Source organism: Corapipo altera, unplaced genomic scaffold, assembly GCF_003945725.1.
Source record: "Corapipo altera isolate COAL_440 unplaced genomic scaffold, ASM394572v1 142, whole genome shotgun sequence".
In the NCBI taxonomy this organism is placed as follows: Eukaryota; Metazoa; Chordata; class Aves; order Passeriformes; family Pipridae; genus Corapipo; species Corapipo altera.
The window spans coordinates 369,542-395,220 of NW_020884966.1; the positions used below are offsets into that span (position 1 = coordinate 369,542).

The 25,679-nt window shown below is 40.4% G+C and overlaps 3 protein-coding genes across 15 annotated transcripts in view; 1 reads left to right on the top strand and 2 right to left on the bottom strand.

Annotated features, from left to right (window-relative positions):
• The window catches only part of DUSP3 (dual specificity phosphatase 3), a 7,073-nt gene extending 3,835 nt beyond the window's left edge, over nt 1-3,238 (bottom strand). Inside the window, exons 1-2 of one of the 6 annotated variants that reach the window (XM_027664820.1) lie at nt 3,221-3,238; nt 1,872-2,042 (exon numbers count right to left, since the gene is read on the bottom strand). In XM_027664820.1, coding sequence (XP_027520621.1) covers nt 1,872-1,957 — 86 coding nt within the window. In that variant the 5' untranslated portion in view covers nt 1,958-2,042; nt 3,221-3,238. Of the gene's footprint in view, nt 1-1,871; nt 2,043-2,507; nt 2,735-2,876; nt 3,060-3,220 lie in introns of those variants that run through there. The other 5 variants (XM_027664818.1, XM_027664816.1, XM_027664819.1 and 2 more) reach the window with 5 other exon arrangements.
• On the top strand, nt 3,040-9,546 carry LOC113957379 (ras-related protein Rab-18-B-like). Of its 2 annotated transcripts, none has more exons than XM_027664813.1 (7): nt 3,040-3,265; nt 3,578-3,633; nt 4,036-4,097; nt 5,848-5,920; nt 6,851-6,969; nt 7,734-7,800; nt 8,261-9,546. In XM_027664813.1, exons 1-7 carry the CDS (start codon nt 3,201-3,203, stop codon nt 8,434-8,436), a joined length of 618 nt encoding a protein of 205 aa, XP_027520614.1. In that variant the 5' UTR covers nt 3,040-3,200; the 3' UTR covers nt 8,437-9,546. The 2 variants fall into 2 exon arrangements, with proteins under 2 accessions (XP_027520614.1, XP_027520615.1); XM_027664814.1 differs by having other exon boundaries at nt 6,884-6,969.
• Nucleotides 9,547-9,774: 228 nt separating this feature from the next.
• MPP3 (membrane palmitoylated protein 3) overlaps nt 9,775-25,679 on the bottom strand; it is a 17,132-nt gene continuing 1,227 nt past the window's right edge. For 2 of the 7 annotated variants that reach the window (XM_027664802.1, XM_027664801.1), the window contains exons 2-19: nt 23,998-24,104; nt 23,497-23,615; nt 22,915-22,992; nt 22,704-22,784; nt 22,056-22,193; nt 21,051-21,144; nt 20,197-20,282; nt 19,257-19,331; nt 17,981-18,177; nt 16,992-17,056; nt 16,612-16,632; nt 16,019-16,060; nt 15,075-15,239; nt 14,291-14,371; nt 13,751-13,844; nt 12,893-13,001; nt 11,942-12,064; nt 9,775-11,070 (exon numbers count right to left, since the gene is read on the bottom strand). In XM_027664802.1, the coding sequence (XP_027520603.1) occupies nt 10,888-11,070; nt 11,942-12,064; nt 12,893-13,001; nt 13,751-13,844; nt 14,291-14,371; nt 15,075-15,239; nt 16,019-16,060; nt 16,612-16,632; nt 16,992-17,056; nt 17,981-18,177; nt 19,257-19,331; nt 20,197-20,282; nt 21,051-21,144; nt 22,056-22,193; nt 22,704-22,784; nt 22,915-22,992; nt 23,497-23,615; nt 23,998-24,022 (1,776 nt within the window). In that variant the 5' untranslated portion in view covers nt 24,023-24,104 and the 3' untranslated portion in view covers nt 9,775-10,887. Of the gene's footprint in view, nt 11,071-11,941; nt 12,065-12,892; nt 13,002-13,750; nt 13,845-14,290; nt 14,372-15,074; nt 15,240-16,018; nt 16,061-16,611; nt 16,633-16,991; nt 17,057-17,980; nt 18,178-19,256; nt 19,332-20,196; nt 20,283-21,050; nt 21,145-22,055; nt 22,194-22,703; nt 22,785-22,914; nt 22,993-23,496; nt 23,616-23,997; nt 24,105-25,256; nt 25,413-25,679 lie in introns of all 7 variants that reach the window. The other 5 variants (XM_027664803.1, XM_027664804.1, XM_027664806.1 and 2 more) reach the window with 5 other exon arrangements.

Consider the following 25,679-nt stretch of genomic DNA (forward strand, 5'->3'; position numbering starts at 1 on the left):
ATTTAGAATCCACTCACATAAGATAATTTAGAATCCACTCACATAAGGTAATTTAAAATCCACTCACATAAGATAATTTAAAACCCAGTTATAAAAGGCCTCTATTCTCAGCTACCAGCATTGCAGAACTTGGTAAGCAGTACTTGCTGCACTGGCAGACAGTCCAGACAAAATGACATTTTAGGGGGCAGTTTTAAGCACTGTGAAACAGCACTAGCTCCTCTCAGGCCACAGGAAGACAGAAAGTAACTGTGAGTAAATGTTACTGCACGTTCAAAGGTCAGGGTAGTCCCGTGCCCCTGTGCTACTCAACACCTTTGAAGTCCTGCAAAGATCTAGCAAGGTTATCCAAAGGCCAGTAACATGGTGATATAGTTGTCTTTGACACTCAGTGTTTTCATCAAAAATATTACAATGTTTAGTGGCTTAGCTGAAATCAATATCTGAATGTACAAGAATCTAGATGAGTGATGTTTAAGATGCTTTCTTTTAGGTCAGCTAAGCCCTTTCTAACTCCTCAGGTTTTCCAAATAATTGTAGCAAGACCACCAGCTTCCATTTATAGGTGGTTAAAAGAGTGACCTACCCTGTTAGTGAACAATTGAGCAGAATGCTACATAATAATCATGCCTTTCAGGGTTGGTGATGGCAATTAATTAGGTCCAATTAATGCCATAAGCTGTGATAAAAGCTCCAGGTTGTACAATGGCAAACAATCCATCTGCTCAGTAACACAGCTGACCATGCACAAATCTCTACTTGTGCCCTGGAATGCAACCTATAGTAAGAGGAGACAACCACTAAATAATATGAGACCACTGACTTCTTTTTGTCATAAACCTATTACTTTTCATTTTGAATTTGGTTATTTCCATATGTCAGTCACAACATTTGCCTCACTTTCCTAGGACAAAAAAACAACACATATGTTTTATCACACTATGGAGTCTCCCAGTAAAATCTAAGCCCACTGGTCAACATCAGCAGAATGTGACAGAAGGCTTTGGCTGAAAGATAACTCAGTTCCTACACACTTTGTGAGAAGAGGTAGGCTAGACAGACATATATACCTTTACTGTTTATAAAAGCAGCTTTCAATATGTGTCTACTGGAGGCAGAAACAGAAATATTCTAGAAAATCTCCCTACAGCTCAAGTCATAAACTGCAAATACAAGGAGTCTTAATACTAAGCTGAACTCCAGACAAGCCTTTATGCAGTATTATTTTGGACAAGTTTCTGTGAGATGGCAATGCACCCAACTAAAGCTTTTAGCTGGACGTGTAGGTATTCTAAAATTTTAAAATAAATACCCAAATTAGTTGGTTTATAGCTACACGAATCTCTGAGTGCATTCACTCACAATTTTCATGTAATTCAAGGCTACGAACATCTTGAGCGTTCCTTTGCTCCTGATGACTCTTCACCCCTTAAATTTCAGTGTAAGCAGAGGAATCCTGATTCATGAGTGAAGCTTCTACATTTTCTGCTGTCTGCGCCAAGCAACTACGGCAACGAGCCAAATATTTGTAAGACTTCATTACCCAAACAAACGTTGACAGATTTTCCATCTGGCAGGACATCATCTGTGCCATGGTACAAGTACCAGTGTCTGGGGAATTCTGCTTGCAACACAAAAATCCTACAGTGCAAGGCCAAACCAAAAAGTGCTAATTCAGCTGGAGGTTTCTACACTTACTAGGGGGAGTACATGGTTGAATTAATATTATACAGATCAGCATATTTCTGATAGTGGTCAGGATCAACAGGAACTTCAATCCTGGAAGAATCTGGCAACACAGACTGCCCCCCCTGGAGGCAAACTCATTCCCAGTGAATGATTTTTGCAGATTTTATAGATTATTTTCTTACACAGCTAGAGGTGAAAAAGACTGTATTTGTATGCCATTTGTTTCTCCCTTTCCAAACAGTCCTTGGATCTCTCTCATCCTTAACATTTCATTCCAGCTGCATCATGTTCAATGTTGAAATGCTAGCTTCTCCAAATAGCAGAGAGATGCTAACATCAGCTTCATCTGGTTCCTGAAAAAAAATCACAGAATCTTGTCCATTCTCAACATGGAAGATTTAGAGCTCCTCATCCCATGAGTAACACTAGTAAGGGGTGTTTCTTTTGGACAGAGAGGAATTATTTTACCAGGCACAAAACACAAGTCTTGGAGAACTATTCATCAGCAATTAAGGGTACATGAAGCTATAAACCAATGCCATATGGGATTATAACCAAATAGACCAAGTCTTTAATGGCAAAAATGCCAGCATATTAACATATTTTATTTTACACTGTTATGTTCATGCAAAATTGTTTCCTCACCAACACTTCCCTTACAGTAACTAAATTTAACATTAATTTTGGGAGAAGGCCTTCCATACTCCTTACAACACAGCTGCAGTTCTAGCACATTAAGAACAAAGAACAGGTTACTCACACACATTAAAGCAGACAGGAAAACTAAGATTGGGCATTCATAACCAGGACACTTTTACCAAATGGAATTTGGGAATTCAACAGGGTGCCGAACGCTGTAGCAGATGCCATTTATGAGCTGTCCTAACGCTTGCTGTGTCAGTCACCAGGAGGAGCCTCAGACAGCGGACAGGCTGGACCGGACAGGAGGACTGAGGCTGCCTGGGCTGGCGACCCGCGGCTGCACGGCCCGGGTCAGGCCGCGGAAGGCCCCGCAGAGATCCAGCGGATTCCACCCCGCAGCCTGGAACCGGCCCCGGCTCAAAGCGCCCTTCCCGGCCCATCTCGGCCCGGCCCCGCCCGCAGGACCCGGCGCTCGGGCCGCCCGACACGGGCCCGGCCTCGCCCCTGCCGAGCCGCCCGCCCGGGCCCCGGCCCGGCGCACTCACGCGTTCCCCACGTGGATGCGCGGCACCACCTCGTTGCTGTGCGCGCTGGGGAGGCTGTAGCAGCCGCTGCCGTTGGCCAGGAGGTCGTTCAGCTCCTCCACCGAGATCTGGTACTCGGCCATGGCCGAGCCTCCTCCGCCGCCAGCCGGAGGCCCCTTGGCGCAGAGGCTCCAGCCGGGCCCGCTCCCGCCCCGCCCGGCACCAACCGCCGCCTCAGGGGCGGGGCCGCGGCCGCCGGGGCCGGGACGGCGCGAGGGGCCCTGAGGGCGCCCGACGGCGGCGGCTCCGAGCCCGACCTGAACCCGGCCCCGTGCGGTGCTGGGGATGGACCCCGCAGGCCTCACCCTGAAGCTGCTGCTGGTCGGAGACAGCGCCGTGGGCAAGTCCAGGTGCTGCCCCCGCGGTTCGCGAGGGGATCCCGCGTGCGGCACCGAGCGGGGCTGAGCTGAGCCGGGCTGGGCTGAGCCGGGCTGAGCTGAGCCGGGCTGAGCTGAGCCGGGCTGAGCTGAGTCGGGCTGAGCTGAGCCGGGCTGAGCTGAGTCGGGCTGGGCTGAGCCGGGCTGAGCTGAAGCTGGGCTGAGTTGAGCCGAGCCGGGCTGAGCCGGGCTGGGCTGAGCTGCGTTGAGCTGAGCCGGGCTGGGCTGAGCCGGGCTGAGCCGAGCCGGGCTGAGCTGAACTCGCGGTTTCTTTCCCCCCCGCAGCCTCCTGCGAAGGTTCACGGACGGCGCGTTTGAACCGAGCCTGAAACCCACCATCGGTGAGTGCGGAGTCCGCCCGGCCGCGAGCTGGGGACGCTCCTGTTGGGGTGCCGGGGACCTTCTTGTTGGGGTACCGGGGACCTTCTTGTTGGGGTGCCAGGGACGATCCTGTTGGGGTGCCGGGGACGCTCCTGTTGGGGTACCGGGGACCTTCTTGTTGGGGTGCCAGGGACGTTCCTGTTGGGGTGCCGGGGACGATCCTGTTGGGGTGCCGGGGACCTTCTTGTTGGGGTGCCAGGGACGTTCCTGTTGGGGTGCCAGGGACGATCCTGTTGCGGTGCCGGGGACGTTCCTGTTGCGGTGCCACTGGCGAGAGGAAGGGTTGGGGAGCCGGGATCGTGTGAACGCGGGAGGCGGCTGAGACAGCTCCTTCTAACAAACCTTCCCTTCTTACGTCTCAGGTGTCGATTTTAGAGTGAAGAAGATGGTGGTGGACGGCCATGCAGTACAGCTTGCCATATGGGTAGGTCTTCTTCCAGACGGATAGGGATAGGTTTGTTCTCGACAGATGTGCAAAGCTGCTTTCTGTGTTTTTCTCCCCCCCCTTTCTTCCTTCTCCTCCCTTGCTCAAGTCTTCTGCATGTCGAGATTTTATATTTATGATGCAATGCACGAAGAACATCTCTCATGATCTTACAGCAGTAGTTGCAGACAATGTCCTTTCAAAACATTTCTAAAGGTTTCATTGGTCAAGGTTTGGGACTTGTTTGAATTCTAGTAGAGACTTTGGCTGCTCTTTCCTGCAGTTACAGAACTGGGTCTCTCAAAGGCTCTGTGAAGTGTTAAACTGCTGAAGATGGGAGGGTTCTATGCCTGTATGACCCAGAAGCACACCTAGGATGCAAGATGAGTAAACTGCAGAAAAGTGATGTTCTGGGTGATTTCCTGTAGGGGTTGTGCAGCTATTCTGTGTATACTACACCAAAAACAGTCCAGAGGCTTTATTTTGGTTAAAATCATGCAAAAAAGTATACTTGGTCTTGAACTATTTAAAAGTTGGTTCAGATTTACTGCAAGACTTGAGCATTTGTCCCTAACTTCCTGATGCTGTATTTCCAGCATCTGCAAACTGTGAAATCAAACTGCAGCTGTGTGGTCTGGATTATTTATAATATAAAGCACCACATTTATTCTTCTAAGTGGAATGAAAGAGCCCTAGAAAGGAGAGATTTTATGTGTCTGGCCACAGGTATTTGAGAAAGAAAACCCCATTATTAATTAAGAAATTGAGACAGTTGGAAACAGAGCACAAACGTGCTTTGGGCTGGGAGGGGGACAGTGACACGCCAGTTCCAGTTGTACAGTGTTAAATAAAAACTTTAATGCATAAACAGTGTGTTGAAATAAAAAAGAGGCTTCTGCTTTAGTGTCCATGTGTGTGTGCAGGTGCCTAAGATTATAATCTCTTTAGCAGCAATAATTTGAATTAAGTAAATATATCGCCAACTTTAGTGGGTTTTTTTTTTAAACAAAAAATAAATAAATTGCAATATAGGTGTTAGTCTATCAATTGTAAACTGTACCTAAAAGTAAAAAATTTTTTTTTTAAAAAATCATATTTGTGTGATTTTTTCCCCCCTCCTTATTGTTTGTTCTGAGGGTTTTTTTGAGCTTCATATTGCACTTAGTAGCTCACTTATTCAAGAGAGTAAGTGTGACATAGTGCAGTAATGATTAAGTGAAACTACTGATTTTAAATTTCTTATCTGCTTAGATTCACAGCAGTCTTGAAGTAGTTCTTTCTAACTGGATTCTTCTTCCCTGTGGTGTGGAGGAGCAAAGGGAGATATTTGGAATTACTGTGTCTCCTTTCCTGCAGTGTCTCTCACTGGAAAACCAGTTTACTCCTCCCCTCATTCAGTTCAGCTGGTTTTTAACTCATCAAGCCCAACTGCATGGCTGCTTGCCTTTTATGAATTTCTCTAGAGTCCTTTTGACTTTCTTACTGTCTCACTCATGTTTCAGGTGTCTGCTTGTTGCTTTAACCTTCAATCAAATCCTCTCTGTGCTTTTCTACCCCTCCTTAACCATTTTCTGTTGCTGCTGCCAACGTTTCCTGACATTTGCTCATTCTCACCTCTTACGGTTCCATGTATCCTTACTGGTCAGGAAAATTTTAAATTTGCTCATCTTGTGTAGTTTAAAATACTTTTTTTGTTATAAATATATTTGATTTTGTGTGTTTGGTTTCTTCCCTCCCATCCCCACTGTAGGACACAGCAGGACAGGAACGCTTTAGGACACTGACTCCCAGTTATTACCGAGGAGCTCAAGGGGTTGTTTTAGGTATGAAGCACGTGGAAGAAAAAAACATGATTACAAAAATTGTGGTCTTTGTTTACTCCTAAATGTGCATGCCCTTACAAAAGGAGGTTATCTGAGAGAATCAGAGGAATGCTTATATGTTTTTTACAACATTTTTACTGCTCATTAGTTCAAACACTGAGAATGCAAAACTGCTGGCAGGAAGAAGTGCTGCTTCCAAATATTTTAAATTAAAAAAGCAGAGATGTCACACTGTTAAGTGGATGAATTATTAGCTTTGTAGTTATTACTTCAGTGGTTTTCTGGTAATAAGGCAAATTGGGGGTTGTGTTGTGTTCTCTTCCCCATGAGGTTTTTACTTTTTTTTCCCCCCAGAAACTATTGATTTGATTATGCTGACTTGAGGTTTGTACACAGGTAATGGATGGCCAGGCCCTTTCTGTGTGACAACAGCAATTAGAAAACAAAAGGACTCCTGATTTCAGGGTTTGTGAAGGCTGAACACCTTGCTGTACAAAATATTCTGACTGTAATTCAGCTTTTTAAACCTCAGTCGTTTCCATGAATGCAGTTAAAAAGTTACCAGTGCCCTAAAGTTGCTTTGTACTCAGTCCATGTTTTTAGCAGCAGCACGTGCATGTAGTTACACAAGAAATGAGGTGGCAAAACACCTATTTTAAAATATTCTGCCTGGCCCAGTGCAGAACTACCAACAGGTAGAAGATTTCAGTTGGTAAGTTTGATTTTCACTCACTGAGGTGCTTGTGTTCTGTAATCCATAGTGACTTGGGGTGAGCACAGCAAGGGTGTGGGAAGAGGATATGGTTGATGTTTCTTGCTGTAATTCCCTAATACTGGTTTTTTTTCAGTAGTTAGGTAGTGTGGATTAAGTTCTAGGTGAACACTGTTCAAGGCTCTACAGCTGTTAAACATCTTTTCCTCTGTTATCAGTGTACGATGTTACAAGAAAAGACACTTTCACAGGACTAGAAAGCTGGCTGAAGGAGCTGGAAATCTACACCTCCAAAAGCAACACTGTGAAGATGTTGGTTGGCAATAAAACTGATAAGGTCAGTTTAGGAACGCATCCTTTTACATTATTCCCCAGATTGCTTACTCCTGACAGGGTATAAATGGGAGATAAAATGCAGTAAGTGACACATCTCCTGTTGTGTGAGGAGGTAATATGCTCTGTAACTGAGCTGGGCAGGCTCCACTTATGACACCATTTTACAAGCAGGTATTGTTAAAGATTTCAATGTGACTGTGAGGTGCACTGGTTGCTGTTTTGTTTCTGGGGTGTTTTGACATATTTAGATGCCTGTTGTATAGTGAGATGCTTCACTCTTGCTTTACAAGAGGTTTTCAGTGTGGCTATCCTGAATTAGGTTCTCTTCTGCCCCCTTCCAAATTGCCCAGTTTCAGAACCTTTGATACACCTTTTTGGCTACTTGCCTGCTGAAATCTCCTTTCTGGAGATGTATCTTGCTCCTGGTTGATTCAGAGCATAGCAACACTGTCATGTCCTACTGATGTGGCACATGGTGTGATTCCTGGAGCTGTCCTGTGCAGGGCCAGGAGCTGGACATGGATGGTCTCTTCCAACTCAAAGAGATCCTGATTTGATGTTGCTACTGTTCAATTTGACCCTGTAACAGCTGGCCTGGCAATAAGCTGTCTGTAGAGTGGGAAAATCTACTTGATTACTACACATTGCAGGCATTTTTTTTTTCTTTTCAACAAAACCTCGCTTCTGCAGTGCTGCTTTTCCAGGTACTTCCTAAAAGGGGCAAGTGTAGCTTATTTTAGCCATGTTCTTCATTTGTCTCTGCAGCCTGATCGTGAAGTAGAGAGGAAAGAAGGACTCCAGTTTGCTAAGAAACGCTCCTTGCTTTTTATAGGTATGCACCTCTGTGACAAAACCTTCTCTATTCTATGTTTATTTTGGGATTGCTAAGCATAAATGAAGTGTACAATTGTATTTCAGGTTGATGGGTTGATCTGCCTTTTTTTTTAGCACCTATTTATGGGGGTTCCTTTTGCTGCATTAGTTCATATGGATGGATGTAGGCTCCAACTTTTTGGATGCTCTGCCTTGACTGCAACCAGAAGCACTTTTCTCTGAAACAATTTACTGCATATACTAAATAGGCATGAATTTTATATTCTCTTGAAACCAGCAGGATGCATTTCTGTTTACCCTGTTCAGCTTAAGTGTACCTTTAAGAGATAATGGAGAGGAGATTGGCTCATTAAAAAAAAAAAATCACATCAGCTCGCTGGTCCCAAAATAACTTTTTTACAAAGTGGAAATATACTCCCTGCAAATAAGGTAAAATATTTTTTCCCCCCCTCCACCAGAGACCAGTGCCAAGACACAGGATGGAGTGCAACATGCCTTTGAGGAACTAGTCAGAAAGATCCTGCAGACCCCAAGTCTTTGGGATAAAAGCACAGAGAAACGGGGAGTCCAGCTAAAGGAATCTTCAGCACAGCACCATAAAAGTTCATGTGGTACATACTGTCCACTTACTTAAACCTACAGGTGGCTGTTCTGCCTGAATGGAGGGGACCTGAAAAAAAAAAAAGGGGGCGGTGGGGGGGTTCCAAGCACTAATCTGTGCCATGTTTGACCTGCCACCAGCTGTGCAGATCCAAAACACAAACTGGGTAGCAAAATACATTTGTGTTCACTCACAAAATCCAATTTCTCCTTCCCTGATGCACAACTGCTATCTGCAGATATTTTTCTGGTAACTCTTTGAGATTTTTTCAATATTCAATGATAGTGCTGCTTAGAGTGTTGTGCTCTTGCTGTATGGCAGTCAACGTGGACTTTTTCTGGAATTCCTGCCTTAGCAGAAATAAGGTAGTATTCCAGTTTGGAATACTGAAAAACTTCTCTTCCCTGGCATGGCATGGGAGTTTTAGGCACCCATTTTAGGCACCCAAGTTCCCTTAAATGTAGTTAACAGTCAGGAGTTACCCTCAGCAGTGGAAATAGTTTCCTGATTTGAAAAAGTCAGAATTGCTGCCTGTCCCCAGACAGTGAGCTGACTTACTACTTAATTTTAGGGTTGTCATGAAGATGTGTATCTATTAACATCTGGCAGGAAAACCCCCCACTTCCTGTGCAGTGCACTGTTCATACAGTACATAATTAGTTACCCTATGCTGCTCTTGAACACTTTGTACCTGGGATCAGGGGTGAAATGGAGCCATCCTTTTGCACTGGCTCACACTGGGGGTCCTTTTTACAGCCAGTGTGGTTCTCTGCAAACTCACATTCCTGCCCTCACTCAGCAACTGCAGGGCTCCAACTAAATTTAATAGAAAATGTGCTGGCTATGGAAGATTTTCTGTTGCCAATCCCATTATGAATTTATCTTTTTACCCCTGTCTTGGCATTGTACCTTGGTATTTTAAGTTTTTAGTTATTGTAACTTAAGGTGGACCTTGTATGTAACTTGCCTTGCTTCTCTTAATGCATATAGTTCCTACTATTAGGCTATGTTTGATCATAAAACAAACATACAGCTTTATTTACTGCTAGTCATTCAAAAGATTTTAAGATGTTAAGATGGCAACCTTGCTTTAAATAAATTCTGACCCTTAGTTTTCTTTAAGTTAAATCCGTATCTTCTGAACATGTTTATGCCTTGCAGACCATAAAAACCTGCTTGTAACCTGCAATATGGATCTAGGGTAAGATTAATCTGCTCACTTCATAATTTGAAATGCTGTTACTGAAACAGTTTTTAAAATATTACACTTATTTAAATATTACATGGCATACACTTGGAGAAGATGGATATGTGTAGCTGTTCTATACAACTTTCTGAGCTAGAGGTGATGTAGATTCAGTGACACTGGTATGTAAGAAATGTGCTTTTAATATGCATTGTTTAGTTCTGCTGAAATGTCATGGAACAAGAATAACACCATACTGTCAAGATGCAAGGAACAAGACTGGTGCACCAAAAGGTCTTGTTTAAAGAGCACAGTACACAGGAAATATTAGAGCACAGCAGGCAAGCAAACCCAGGAACTAGTTACAGCTAACATGCACCTGTACAATACTCTCCCTCCACCCCCCAAATAATTACAGAGCACAGGTACTTCCAGAATCATCTCTGCATTTTCTTATTGAGACCTATCTATTAATATTGTATATTCAAGTCTCCTGAAATATATATACAAGGTCCTCTAACAGTAAAGATTTCTTCAGGCCAATGAGATGCTCTGGAAGCCTTTGCCAGATTTGGAGCAAAGGCAGCCATAAATGCTGCAGGGGTGATGATTTCCACCTGTAGCTCAGCTACTTTGTCCTTCAGCCTCCTCCTTTTAGGATTTGCTACCCTGGTGTCAAGGTTGTATCCCATCAGGTAGCACTTCCAAAGATGTCTTGTAGAAAACAGGCTGCTTAAATGTTGTATTTTAGAACCACCTGCAGTTACTTTCACATAGACTAAAAAAAGTGTCTGTTTTATCAGCTGGCTCATCATACACGTGCACTCGTGGGTGGTTTAACATTTGTCCTGTGTCAGTAGGAAGAGACTGGGAAAGAGGGCAGAAGAAGCAGCTTGTTCCCAAAGACCACCTTATTCTGATTTTGTGGCTAGAGTTGTGGCCAAAGGACAAAAATTCCACCTGGTCAGTGTCTCAGCACTAAAATGCTTTAGAAGTGTGGGACCCTCTGTGAAACCTCACTGTACAAAATACACTATTTACAGCCTAAAGATCAGTAAAAGATTGGACTGACCTGTTTAGTCTGAGTATTCACTTTTAAATGACAGCTGCTATTCAAAATTTTGATTCAGGGAGGCAGTGTCAGCTTTTAACTTTGTTAGTTTTTCCTCATACAGTCTTTACATATTGCCTTTTAGACAGACCAGCAGTTTTGAAGTGAATTTGACATATTTCCCTTTTCTAATTCACTCATTTACAAGACATTTTTATACAATCTTTCCCTTAATCAAGATAGCAAGCTATGACCTCACCCAGTTGACTGGCACCCAAAATGAATCCTTGTTTAGCTTCTCTAACACAGTTTTCAGCTGATTACATGCACTCTGGAGATCTTCTTTCACCAGTACAGTGTCAATTAAATGGCCATACTGCTCTTCAATGAATGCTGCTGAATTCAGAATTTCCTGCTGTTCTTCATCCTGCTGGTCAACACAAGATGATGGTATGAAATTTACAGCATGTCTTTTTAATTATTAGCATTTTAAAGTATATTAGCACACACAAGTCACTACTTTGAAAGACAATGAAACAAAAGCCATTAGGAAAAGGTATGTAAGGTACTGCAACTGAGATTAAGGAGCTGTTTCAAAAAATGCAAGAGGTCTTATGGAGTGGGGAAGAAAAACATGTTACAGGAGGGGCATAAGATGGTGACACTGCATTTAGAATTGCTGCCTAACCCTAAGACCTGGAAATCACACTCCTCAAAAGCTGAAAAGGAGTGCTGGATCCACTGCCCCCAAGTTCAGTAGTTTTGAGGGCTTACACAAAAACTTACCAAGTGAGCTAAAGTTCTGTAGTGTATAAATTCAAGTTCAGGTTACCCAAAGCAATATTGTAAAATCTGTTCAGATTTACCCATCACCAGTTTGCAGCTGATCCTTGTCAGACATGCACATACTGCATTTTGTGTGTACCCAATTAACACCAGAGTGGGTGTCACTTTGGAGTGACTACTGTTACCATTTGATGGGGCTGCTCATCAGGAATGTAAAATGATTATCAGTTTATCTGAGTTCAGTAGCAACTTCCCCTCCTGCAGCCTTGATGACTACACAGGTCCACATGGAAGAGCAGCACGTGGCTTCATGCTATACTTTAAAACTTGAGTACATAAAGAGTCAAAAATCACATTCTGAAGTTCCAGCTGAAAGGCAATATGTGCACAAGACCTTCTTAGGGCCCCAGTCTGACTCTTGCAGTCATGGAAGAGGAGCTCTTTCATGTCATAGAAGTGCTAGCCCAAATACTTCTTTCATGTCTAAGAAGAAGATTAAAAGTTAGAATACTTACCAGGGGGGCTGAGATTTCTTCTGACATGGGAGATTTTAGGACATGTTTTTTCTTTTCTGAAATAAGAGGCTTCACAAAGATGACATAAGGCTTAAACTCAGGAGTCCTCAAATGCTTTACTGCCTGTGAACAGATATTTTTTTGTTATCAGACTTCTCTTCTATGTCAATGATCTACTCAAACTGGTTTCAATAGTTTCACTAGTGCACACTGACACCCTGTGGTGTGAAGTCCTGTGTGCTATACATTTGACCTCAGTAATCTTTTGGTCTTCAAAAGAAAGGTTCATATCAGTGTCCTGGCTGGAGTACAAGAGTATTTGGAGCACGGCCTTAACTGCACACCTGCCTTACTATGCACTGTGATACCAAGGAGAAAGGACCTGGCAAAAAATACTGGGGAAAGTAGAAAAAAAAATTGACTTCCTGGGCAAGTTATGCTTTGCTTTGCTTAAGTGGTCAAACACTGGAAATTTTAAACCTGGAATTCATCTGAGGTAGTGTTACAAGTCTTCTCCTAACCCAGTTACAAGATCTGAATCAAAATTTCAAAGATTAACTCACAGCATGGAGGAATTAAGACCAGGTCTACTGGCACTGCTTAGAATGATCAGTAACATGCTTCAGAGGCAAGAGAAACTAGAGTGAAAAAAACAACTGTGCTCCAAGTATTCTGTGTAGGACTTGAGCAGGTGAGGGCAGTGATGCACATCACCCCTACAGCAAGGGAAAAGTCTCAGTGAGAGCCACTAAAGTGACATCCAGGCTGTGTTAACAAGACATCCAGGAACTGTCACCACTGCACTGCTTAGAGCTGGAGGTCAGGCCAGGAGACACAAGTTCATTGTTCTTTGGAGGGTAAGCAGCCACAACTGGTGAACAACACCAGTGACTTAGGCTGGTAGCATAATAAACAATATTTGCATTCTTTAAAATAAGATGCAGAACTTACTTCAGGTACCACATCCACCAAACAAACCTTCTTCTTGGCCATCACAGACCTGATTGCCTCCAGGCTTGTACCATAGAAATTTTCTTTGTATTCTCCGTGTTCCACAAATCTAAAAAGTCAATACATTTTTAAATACCATCTCCAAAGAATATTTAACTTAGAACATTTGACAGCTGTTTGCTGAAGTCACAGTAGTCAAATGAGGAGGACAAAGGCAGAAAATCAGGAAAGGATTTCTTTTTCTTTTTTTTTTCCTTCTGGTTGCTTTGTAGCAATAGTCTTCTTCCCATGTCACTAACAGCTAATCAGCACTACTGACAAAATAGGGGGGAAGAAGAAGAAGAAAAGATGTTTTTCACAGAAAATAGAATAAAGCTAGTCAGGAAATGGGACTGCAATCCTTCCATCTTTTGGAGGACTCGTCAAAAATCTGAGGAAACACAATCTCCCAAGAAGTCCTTTGTAGCCACAGATTCACTCTCTGATACACTTTAAAGCAGGCTTGTGAATAAAACTTGCTACCCATCACACTAAATGCAGAATCAGTAGGCCCAACTAAGCATCTGTTACTCTCACTAGATTAAAATCTGACCAATCACAACATTTATGATATGCAGGTTTAAATTTGAACTTAGGATCCTCCTCCTGGTCTTGTGTTATTCCTGATTTGCTTCTTACTAAATCTTTGAGTTTGCTCTGACAGTCCAGATGGAATCAAGAGCTTTTGACTTGGAAAGCAGAACCCTTCTAACACAGCTGCTCCAACCTGACATCCCATTTTGGTGTTCACATCATGCAAGACTGAACGAGGTATATTTTTAAATAGTCAGTTGTACCAGTGTTTTAAAATTAACTCACTTGTTTTGCTGCACATCTGTCTCGAATGATTGCTTGGAGACAAAATTGTATTCTACTCCCTCCTTCTCATGACTTTTCTTTGACCTGGTTGTATCTAGAAGAGAATGGAAGCAAGACATGGGAGACATATCAGCCTTTGCAAACAATGTTTTCTTAACATACTAGTTTTTCACACCAGTTCTTTCTGTGAGTCACAGTCTATTTTTTACTTCCTGTATTCAGTTTTTCATTCTTTTAACAGACACTGAGAAAATGCAATCTGTTCACTTGGGAAAACACAATTAAAAAAAAAAAACCAAAAACACTGATCTGGTAGAATTCCAAAATGCACACGTGTAAAGTTACATAATGATTTATTCACCTATTAAGGGCAAACACAGTATATTAACAATGAGAAAAATAATTTTAACTCCTCCTAAAACATGCATGTAACCAACAGTCAGAACAGAAATTATCATTCATCAGTGCAGCTGGCACTATATTTATTAGACAGCATTTAAGGAATAAATAAACACAGAGAAGTTAGTAAATTTTACTCACGTGGAACTGCAACCCCATACTCCTGTGGGTTCTCTGACACAACCTTCTGCTTGAGCTCACTTAATTTGGCCCCCAAGCAACCTAATAAAATAAAATGGATTGATTGATTGATTTCTGTGTGGCATGGAATGCTGCAGAAAATAAATAGATCAGCTTCACACAAATAAGATGATTCAGGAACGTGCCTGAAGAAACCTGTACATGAGAGACCTCATGACCTGCTCCATCAGATTCTACTTTGAAGAACATCACCAGGAACAAACTGAATTCCTTGAGCAGCTGTGGGACAAACATTTGGCAGACACCAAGTCAGAAAATCTGTAATCTTAGCACTTAAGTTCTATGGGATCCCCTTGATTTCTAGGCCATCCTGGGAAACTTCCTTATCACAAAGCTGACAAGCCTACTGAATTAAAGGTGCATGCAAAATCTTGTTAGGTAATTCTAACATTTACCTCTTCATCAATTGTTCCAATAGCTCAAGTATACATGTTTGAGTGAGAATCAATGGAAAGTGAATCAGAAAAATGAGAAATAGTCCTGCATCATTATTTTTAGGAGGATTTGGTGAGTTTGATTGCTTTTTTGTGGTTGGCTGGTTGATTTTTTAATGTAATTTAAAATAAAAGAGCAACTTCTGACCAAAACCAGAAAAAACCTTTTAAAAACCCCACCAGGAACCACAAAAAACCCCAAACAAAACACCTAAAAAAAGCCTCTTGCAGTGCAGGTGATAAGGGAAGAAAGGAGAAAGGCGAAGAATTTTGCACCAGTTGTATCTTACCAATCAAAACCACCAGCCTCTGCTGTTCACCAGGCTGCTGCTGATACTTTGTGACTTCTTCATATGTCAGGAACTCTGCTCCCTCTGCCTGCTCTGCCTGCTTTCCTTCATTCACATTGTTCTCCTTCTCCTTCCGACTCAGTCGAAAGCTCCTGCGTAACCCAGCTGGGCAGGAGAAAAAAAGAGATTTTCAGACACTTTCAAGCTCCAAGTTACTGTCTTGGAATGCAAGTTATTCCCACCAAATTTTTTTTTTAATAATCAAATCAGTGCATATATGCTAATATTATAGATGAGAAGTTGGCATATGATGTAGAAAACCAAGCACCCAATCTATAATAAAACTCCCCTCATATTCAGTTGGTTATGCCAAAGTCCAACTGTGCCTCTTCACAGAGATAATCTAGTTTATGAATGTATGGGAAATTAACATTTTAATGTCAAACCATTAATATATAATACATAATATTATTATATTTTATTTATATATTTTTTATTTGTATTTATGTACTACATTTATATATAAATATATATAATTAACATTTATTAAAATATATTATTTGTTAATATGTAATACATTATATATTATATATATTATATATGTATAATACATATATTATGTAAATATATAATATACCATATAGCATATATTTATTAATAATTAATTACTATATATTAATATACATTCTATATTTATATATAATATTTCATATATTATAAATTGTATAATCTATATATATTACATATATTAATATAATATATTATGAATTGATTAGATGTTACTTTGTGGTAATTTTGGGGGTTAAAAGTCAGCCTAGGCAAATTTTCACTTTTTAATAAGGAGGTGGGTTTTTTGGGTGGATTTTTTTTTGTTTTGTTTTGTTTTTATTTCAGGGAGGGGGGTGAGGGTGTTAGGGAAGGGGAAAGGGATTTTGGTTTCTCACCTATGTACTGTCCATTGAAATATCCTTCACAGTCACAGTCCTCTGTAAATTGAAAAGCAAGGAGGTTGGGGGTAGGGCACAGAGGGGGATACCAGGAATATGAATCTCAAGAAGCACGTGCAATGTGAAAAAAACTGCAGCATGCAGAGTTGAACATGAAATACCTGATATTTGGAAAGGCACAGTGACATATAAACTGCATGAGCCCATCACAGTTGCTCATAATGAAAATAACACAGAAAACAGTCCAAATGAACAATGAAGACAAATCACTTTGGATTGATAGAGGTGCCCTAGAATGCTGAACCCCAATATTTCTTTATTTTTTCAACATGCCAGATACAAAGACTGTATTTAACTCTTTCAAGCTCACTCAGAAACCTACAGAAAGTGTATCAGAAGACACAAATCTTTTCTCTTGAATCAAGAGCAAGTTTGGAAGTTATCATTACTTAAGTCATCAATCTGAATTAAATTAGTTTAAATAATAATTTATAAAGAAACTGTCCTAGGAACAATACATCTACTTTTCCCTTTGTTTAAGGGTGTAGCAGGTGTTTTAGAAAACACTTTGGATGCAGGAGAGGACCTACCTTTGTCAGAGGACTGATCATCTGCAGTTAGCATGAAAGGCAGAGTTGGAATGATATTAAAAGACAGACAAATAATTGAGCAAAATTAGAGAGAATGGAAAGGAAGTGTCTTCTGGTCTGATTGCTTAACAGGCTTTTCTATCTTAAAAAAACCCAAACAACTCAAGTAATATACCTTTATCAACTGATTAAAGATTTCTGGGCTGCAATTTAGTATTCTAAGCAGTTATCAGTTTAACTGTCTTGGGAACATCTGAGAAAATGCTTAATCCTCATTACAGGCTTCCTAACACTAAGTGTAATGGAAACTAATTTGAAAAAGCTTCAAGCAAAAGAATACTAAGTACCAAAACATTACTGAAAGAACAGAACAGACTCACATAATGGTTTCTTCAGAGTTCTGGCATTCTGCAGAGTGCCTATTGTTCTTCTGTAAGTCAGTCGTCTGAATAGAAAATAATTGTATTTTAGATGTGTCAGCTCAGAATTATGGAGGATTTATAGCATGTTATACACCTAGCACTGAAAATAAAGAATAAAACAGAGCTTTCCCTTTAAAATTTAAAATGTCTCTGATTCAACAATTTAAAGGGCTTTCTTTAAAACTGTGAGCTTTCATATAGCAGAGCCAAGTCCTCTGCTAGAAACCTCAGGGAAATTGTGGAGCTCAGAATAGAATCAGACCTGTTTTAGTTCTTAGACACCCCACTTCTGTAACACCTACAATTCAAAGAAGACACATCCAGTGATTTGCAGTAAGAATCACACAGTGAGACCATTGGCTTAAATCAGATTCCTTCTTAAATATGGGACTTAAATATCAGACTTCTGTGCTGTAAAGACAAGAACTGAGGGGTATTTTTGCTTGAGAAGATACACGTCTTGCTGTGAAAGCAGAGAAGCTTCAAGCTCTAGAAGGTATCCCAGTCCAAGCTAAATACTCCCTGAGGAGCCAGAAGAGAGATCACATACATTTTTTACTATTACTACATGCATAAATTCAAAATAGTTACAATAAATCAACATTTTCCCTCATACTGTGGATGTACAAGGCTGTGAAATAGTCTCTCCATAAGGCAAGAGGGTTAAGAGGCTGATATTCCACATCTCATTTCATGTTTGTTTAGCAAGTGTTTCTGTTCTCATGCTACAAAGTTTTAAGTCCACAGCAAACTATCCAAAGCAAACTAGGAAGTTTATTATATAGTAAGAGAATAGAGCTTTTTAGTGCTTTTCTCTAAGCATCTGTATTCATCCTGGCATGACCCTGCCCTTCATTTTCTGTCAAAAAGAAAAAAAAAAAAAAGGCATAAAAATCGATGCGTGAAAAAAAATAAATCTAATAAATCTCTCATCTTTGCTGCCAAACCTTTCTTGGAACTGCTTGGAGGGGATCAAGCCTGCCCTGAGGTTGGTATCTCCAACACGCTTGGCTTGCCACCATGTGGGATCATCTTGGCTCACAACTTCTAGGACGTGTCGCCTCTTAAAGGGCAGCCCAGCCTCCTGGCAAGGGATGGCTTTGTCTTCTTTGGGGTTATAGCAGAAAAGTGCCCTCATAAATACCTTTAAAAGAAAGTAACACATCATTTCTGGTCCTGTTTGGAATTTCAAACTGCCTTCAAAAGGCTTTCCCCAGTGCTAACACTACATATACACTTCATCTCTCCTTTGAGCACCCAGAAATATGGAAACGTAGCAAGCTGCAGCTGTATTATGACTTAACCACTTATGCAGAAAAATAAACTTAACTTTCAGGCACACACATGTAATAAAGACATTTTTAACTTTAAGGAATAAAAAAGGGTGACATACACAGTCATTATATGTTGGCACTGTGGAATATGACACTCAAAAGATCAAAGCCCCAAGAAACACACATCACAGTCTACATCAAGCAGAAAATGTAATAGAGTAATGGGGGAAAAAAAAAAGGGGGGAGAAAATAAAAATGGATTTACAGTCAAGTTGCCCAGTTATGAAGACTGTCCCTAAAATGTTCCTTTAATACATCAAAACCTACTATTCACCTTTGGGTTTGTATCTTAACACTACTTAACACATCACTTTAAAAAGTGACCTGTGGGCTTCAAGGAAAAATCTGGCAACCAAGAGCAGGGAAGCAGAAAGAGGCTGACAGAGGAATCTTGTAAGGGACCAGCTGAACAGGGATTATCTATCAAGGAGATGATCAGGTGGATCAAGTGCTTCAGATAAAGCACTTTGAGATGTGTGTTGAAGTTTGCAGTGGGCTAAAAGGGGGTCACATGATGAATGCAGCTCTGTCAGTAGATAGAGCTAATCTGACTCAAGGGAATGGCAAAATGCCCAGAGATCATGGACAGACTGCAGCTGGGATGGTAAGAGAAGACTAGCAGGAACACCAATTTTAGCTACATGAACAAAAAAAGAAGACACTAGATTTCAGAAATGCTATGAAAGAACATGTGCCAAGATGATGAAGAGGAGAAAACTCATGCAAGTAGTTCTATTCAATAAAAGAGCACTGCACAAGAAACCACTCCACTGTCTTTGTAGTTCAATTCTGTGTCTGTGACACTTCTCACTGACACAGCAGGAATGTTGCAGTTACAGAGATGCCAGAATGTATCAATAGGACAATGTGTGCTGCAGCATTTCAGTACCTTGCTGTCTTTCAGACGATCTTCTTCTTTGATGGCTGGAATTATTTTTAATGTTATTGACCCCTGAGACTGAGCCTGAGAAACAGAGAAATGATTTTTACTTTTGAAAGCAGGACAAGGATACAATGCAGACTATTCAAGCTCCAGTTAAGGAGCTAGCAGCTGTCTCTTCTTCTAAGAACCAAGCCAATCCACTATTTTATCTTCATTACAGAGACAATCATGATGTTCCATGAATCTTCCACAACAGTGTCTTATCCATGGAGACATCCACAGTAACTACTTGGTCAGAACATATTAAGATCTGCCTTAAAATTCCTTCATTTGCTTTTAGCAACTGCATTAATTTCTGGACTAGAGTTCACAGGGTGTTAAATATTTCTGTGGCTTTTAGTATGAGATTAACTTAAGTTTTTGCAGACTAAACATCAACAAAATAAACATCTACTTTCATTCTAGAAATCTTTGCTAGTAAATGTCAACTATTAGTTACAGTAAATTAAAAAGCACTTCTGGATGCATCAGAAATCTAGAATAGGTTTATCTGATCTATTTTAGATGCCTTATTTTGGAAAAGATGAACTGTGTCCCAGAGAAGCCTCCTATTCTGCACAGACTAAAAAGGAAACACAGACAAACAGGAATGTACTTATAATTTGCAATTTGCTTGTCATAAACAAAGCACTAAAGGGACGTTCTTGACAGAGCAACATGTTAACTTTATATTTGTATCTTACTTGGTACCGATCCAGTTCGCAGAAGTTTCTGAAGTCAAAAGGAGAGGACTAATCCACTGGGAGAAGAAAAACTCTTAATGCAAAGACAAGCAGGGATTGCATCTTTTAGCTCTATATTTTAAGCTCATGGTTAAATTTTATCATCTATTGTAATTAATAGATCACCCAACAGAAAAGATCTTGAAATGAAAATCAGTGCAGACCAAAATCTGACTTATTTCTTCCGGTCGTTTGTGAAGCACAGTAATACCATTGACTTCTCTTAGTTCATCTCCAACATGGACAAGACCTGAAAAGATGGTAAATAAATTAAAATAGGTCTACCACTGATGTCCAGCCTAAGTCATTAGCATGTACCTTCTGTCCTCCCTCATCCAGCTTGATAGGTTTGATACTGTTGCCTTTGTTGGCAATGTGCCTCCAAGTCTCCTGCCCTTATTCCACATGGCATTTTTTTTTTCCATGCAGCACAGTCTTAAAAGGAGACCAGCATGCAGATAAACAACATGTGGGAAGATGCTCTGGAAAACCACTGCCTCTATTTTGATCAGCATTAAGAATATAAAATTGGAATAGTTTCATGAGGATGATCAAATCTTGTAAAGTCAGGAACCACACTGCTGACTGTAAAGGCAGGAATGACACGACAGATCAACACTAGAAAGAATGCTAGACTCATTTTTTTTAACAAGCCAGGAAGAGACTCTGCAAGTTTTAGGTTTGCTTATCCAGTTCAGTAAGAAATGTTGTACTTGTCTTATATATAGCTACTGTTAACCAACATAAAAGAATTTCTCAGTAAAGCACACAGAAAACAACACATAAACCTGAATAAACCAAGATTAAAAGTAAAAAACATTCTTTCCTTCTTCTAAAGCTCGAACATACTCCTTCTATCTTTGTTAGCATTTTTTTCCTAGTGGCCATTTCAGAAAAAAACCCCATGTAATTAGATTAATAGGTTACTGATGAAACACAGAAACGCCAAGTGCACGCTTAGGAAACTTCAGAAGTTTACAAATGCAATTTAAAAATCCCCTTTCCTTCAGAAATTTACCACTGCTCATACCACTGCGATCAGCTGCACCACCTCTCATGATCCTTGCCACAACCACAGCTCCTGTGTGCTCATCTCTTCTGATGGTGGCTCCCTGAAATAAAACAGGAAACCATAAGAAATGTGCTTAGAATACAGCAAGCAGTGAAATAACATGTACACTACCTCATCTTTTAAACTGGAATTAATTTTTCAATTGATTTTCTCTTTCTCCTTGACAGTTTTCACCGTTATTCAACTTTTGCCTGCCCATTATGGGAAGGTACACACCCCTTCCTTTCTGTGGACTTTGCTGAGTGCTTACACTACCTACATTATTGTGGTCATCAAGTCACTCAAATGTGCAAAACAGGATTTGTTACAACAAACTTTGTCTTCTAATCTTTATACAATACAGGCAGCACTTTTACATATAAAAGTGAAAAAGAAGTCAAGTAATTAGACCTTTTTTTTTCTCCTCCAAGCTCTGCTGGCAATATAAAGCTTTAATCAGACTTTTAGCAGGAATTAAGTCACTGCTCTCTTCTACTACTGTCATATACAAAAAGCATATTTATTCCCCAACACAATTGTTTTTTCTTAGGGAATCAATTCATCCATTTCCATTTGTACCTTGACAATATAATGTTCACATACAGGTATCAAAACATACTCTTACCACATGCCACTGACTTTAATGCAAATGAATATTTTAAGTCACTGAATGTTAGCTACACCATGAAAACAATTAATACATATAATAAGCATAATCACTTCAACATATACAATTTCCTCAGAGACAGTGTTCCCTGTGTTAACTGGTATTATAAACATAAAGCAACCCAATGCAAAATTGTGAAGGTGTATTTACCAAAGTTTTCTTTTTATGTTACCTTACTGGCTTCAGAACACTCTCCTAGTTTTTGCTGGTTATTTGACAGCATCTTCAAGTGTCTCTTTTATACTCACAATAACACTTTTGCACTATAGGGCTTTAAGACTAGGTATGGATTATCTAATATGTACCAAGGGTTCTTTATTTTTCACTAGCCGAACAATTTTCACTGATTCCTCATCAAAATCATCATCAAAGTTATCAGGTAGAGGTGGAAGGACTGGATCAAAGTTCTTCTGTGCTACAGTGTCATGTACTACAAGCATGGCCTGCATAAAGGAAATAAAAAATAGTAATGTAATGTAGCAATATTACAGCTCCCAGTTCTCATGTTTCCAATATTACAGCAAACTTAAATCTCCCCCTTTCTACCCTCACCACAAAACCCCCAAAAAAGATTCAACAATCACATTAGCCATCATGTAAACTATATATTGGTATATGTTGATATTTTATTATAAATCCAGGCATCAACAAAGCTCGGCCTAAAAAAAACCTGAGTGGACTATGAGAAGCAAAAAGGTTTCCTTTTCTATTGTCCTCCCTCAGAAAACATGAAGGAGGGGACAGAGGGAAGACAGCCTGATGCATTATGCAGGAAAGGCTGATACTGTGTCTTCTCAATTCCCTTTGCAGGAGATCACAGTGGAACAGAACTACAGTTTGCAAGAGGTTTTTCCTTTCTCTTAGGGGTGCTTCAATGAAGCTCTTCTGCTACAAAATGTTCCATTGCAATTGTGCAAAGGGATTTTGTTAAAGTCCCCAGTGTGTTTTTTTACCCTGAGATGAGGTGTTGACAACAGCTGAAGTAGCTCTTTTTCTTCGTTGTTCACTGGTGCAGTCTGCAACTCTTCTATTACCTTCAAAATAAAAATTTACAGCCCCAAAGTTAAAGGAGTCCACCAAACAAGATCCAATTGCAAAGCTCTGATATATTAGAAAAGCAGGCTTAAATAAGAGGAAAAGCAGGAGACAGAAATTTTGACTTACATCTTCAACTAATCCTGCTGCACTATGTAAAACAGGAGTTGGACTCTGTCTTTCATAATGACGGAGTTTTTCATGAATCTGAAAAAGATTATTCAGAGATATTGCTACAGAGAGATTCAAAACTTTCTAAATATACCCACACTAGAATATTTTTCTGTTTAAGGAATACAATTTTTCTGAGATGTGTCAGGAAAATAATCTCTCCTGGGGTTACTTTTTTTGTTTAGGAGTCTTCTAGTTTTCTTTTTACTTGTGACAGTTTCAGGCAGCCAGAAAATCTGTTAAGACTTTAGCAGTGTAAGGAAAAAAAAATGCAGCCACCTCAGACTACTTTTTAGTTACAGGGCACTGTATCTTCATTTTAGCAATCAAAGCAGAGATGTTTTTTTCCTGAACAAAATATGTTAATTGTCAAATGTTCTTAATGTTTGTGCTTAAACACACATACTTTGGTTGGTATAGAATTCTTAAAAAAAAAGCAGCTTTGGCAAAGTAAATGGTTGATAAATCAAGAGAATAAGTTGATAAATACAGAGAATAAGTAAACTGTAAGGAAATGCACATACTTAAATAAACTTTTACCTTCATTAGGTAGCTGAGACTCCTTTCACTGAAGACATCCCTAAGGAATCCCATTTCCTCTTTATGATTTGAATCAGGTCTTAGCTGAGATGTCAAAAGGGCCAACGTTTCATGCAATCCTAAATTCAGATTCAGGACAGAACAAAAACATTGTACACAGCATTTCTCATGGGACCTTCTACTGCAGACTCAACAGCTACTACACTTACTTGGGTACCATGTTGGGGATAAGTTTGCAGAGACCTGTGTTTATCTACCACTCATTTTGCAATGCTCCCCTCATAAGTGGAAAACACAGTTTAAGATATAACAACTATCATGCTAAGGCAAAAGCTACCAAAGCAATATATATTTTTTAAAAAACATTACCTTTTAAGTTTCCCCTTCATGTTAATTACCCTGTGTTCTAGAACAACTTGCCAGTTTGAACTGATTTCCTGTGTGAAACACATATACTAAGATTTCAGTCACTGTTCTGTTGAAAACATGCAGATTAGTTACCTGAGTCTTCAGAAAGCACTGGCATGGCTTTGTTCTTAACCTTAGAGACAAATGTTCAGCTTAAATCAACCTGTTTCTTCTTTCTGGACTGTGATTCAGAGGCAGCCCTGAAATGAGCAAACACAGCACCTCAGCTCAAGCACGTGAGAAAAATGGCAAGCAGGTAAAATAGTGAATTCCTAGTACATCTTTCCCTCGAGTGCTCAGTTTAATCTAAATCAAGCAGAGTTCTGCAGTTATTCTTCCATACAAGTAAAACAATGAAAAATACCAGGTTATACAATAACCATATTGTATCTCAGACAAGGCTGAGCATCTCTCTAAGAGAGGCAGTTTTCACAGGTCTAAGTAACTGTCTGCAAAGACAGAAGAGAATGGACATTTAAAAGCCTTGATAAACACCATATGCAGAAATAGAGAGAGCAGGCAGGAAGATGCCACATCACAAGATGTTCTGTGGCTTCCTAAAAGCACATCTCAAAGGAATGTACGTCCCCCTGGAATTCTGATGAACACCACACTACAATTCCATTAAAGCTAACAATAAGACTGTCACTCTATCAACCTTGGTCACAGCTATTAAGAATGTTTCAACAAGTAATGCTACTTCTCCATTGCTCAGAAATTGCTTTAGATGCTTTTATTTCTCTTTTAGATGCTTTAGATTTCTCTTGTCACTGAGAACAAATGACTCCAGAGCAATTGTTTTTAAAAAAAGGAAAATTGAATTTATGCTTATAATTACCAAGATGAAACACTGCATTCCAAGGCACTTAAAATCTTTTTCACGTTTACAAAAGTTCCTCAGACAAATATTTGCATTAAAAAAACCTGCCATAGCAGCACACATAAAGTATTACAAAGGAACGTGTGATACTCCAACTCTTTGCTAAATGCAATAAAGGATGTTCCTTGTGTTTCTACTTGCAGATAAATCTCTGATATTTTGATTGCAAGTCTTGATGGTTTTCCAATTCAACATTTTTTTTAAATAGCTTCCTGAAAATACCATAGTATTGCACGGCAAATTAGCATATACCTAGTCAGAATTTTCTACTCTACAACATACTGAAATGTTAAGCTCAACAGTCACCTCTGTTTTGCATTCTGTATTTTCTACCACTACAATTAATTAGTCCACCTGGGTATCAAAACCTAAGTGAGTTTTTCAAGTAAATGAACTGAGTGTTGAAATCTCACATGGGGTCAAAGTAGGGGATTAAACAGAAGCATAATGTGATTTGGCATATCCCCATTACCTCGGAAAATAAACCTATTGTGGTTCACAGCTTAGTACAACGCAAAGCTTCTGTAATCCAGATTAATATCACCCAAAGCAGCAGATCTCATTTCAGAAAGCAGTTTAACATCTTGCCGGGAGAAGATCACCCCAGTGATAAGGTCAGACAATACACCTGTAGGAAACAGGGCCCGAGTACACAGGATTTCTCCTCGCGTCCAAATTCGAGTGAGACAAGTCTTTCGCTGGGTACTGTGCCACTAAAAGAGCGGCTGCTCCCGCGGCTGACCGAAGCACGGAGAGAACAGCAGAGCGTTCCCCGCTGGGCACCGCGGGGCCGAGCTCTTCCTCCGCCGCCCCACACCGGGGGCACGGCCCGTGAGGGGCGCTCCGGGGGCACGGCGGACACCGGCGGGGCGAGGCCGGACCGGCACCCCGGGCA

Coding starts and splice junctions, on each gene's coding strand:
- LOC113957379 (XM_027664813.1), top strand. CDS start 3,201: ATGGACCCCGCAGGCCTCACCCTGAAGCTGCTGCTGGTCGGAGACAGC. Junction 3,266..3,577: donor AGCGCCGTGGGCAAGTCCAG/GTGCTGCCCCCG, acceptor TCCCCCCCGCAG/CCTCCTGCGAAGGTTCACGG. Junction 5,921..6,850: donor AGCTCAAGGGGTTGTTTTAG/GTATGAAGCACG, acceptor CTCTGTTATCAG/TGTACGATGTTACAAGAAAA.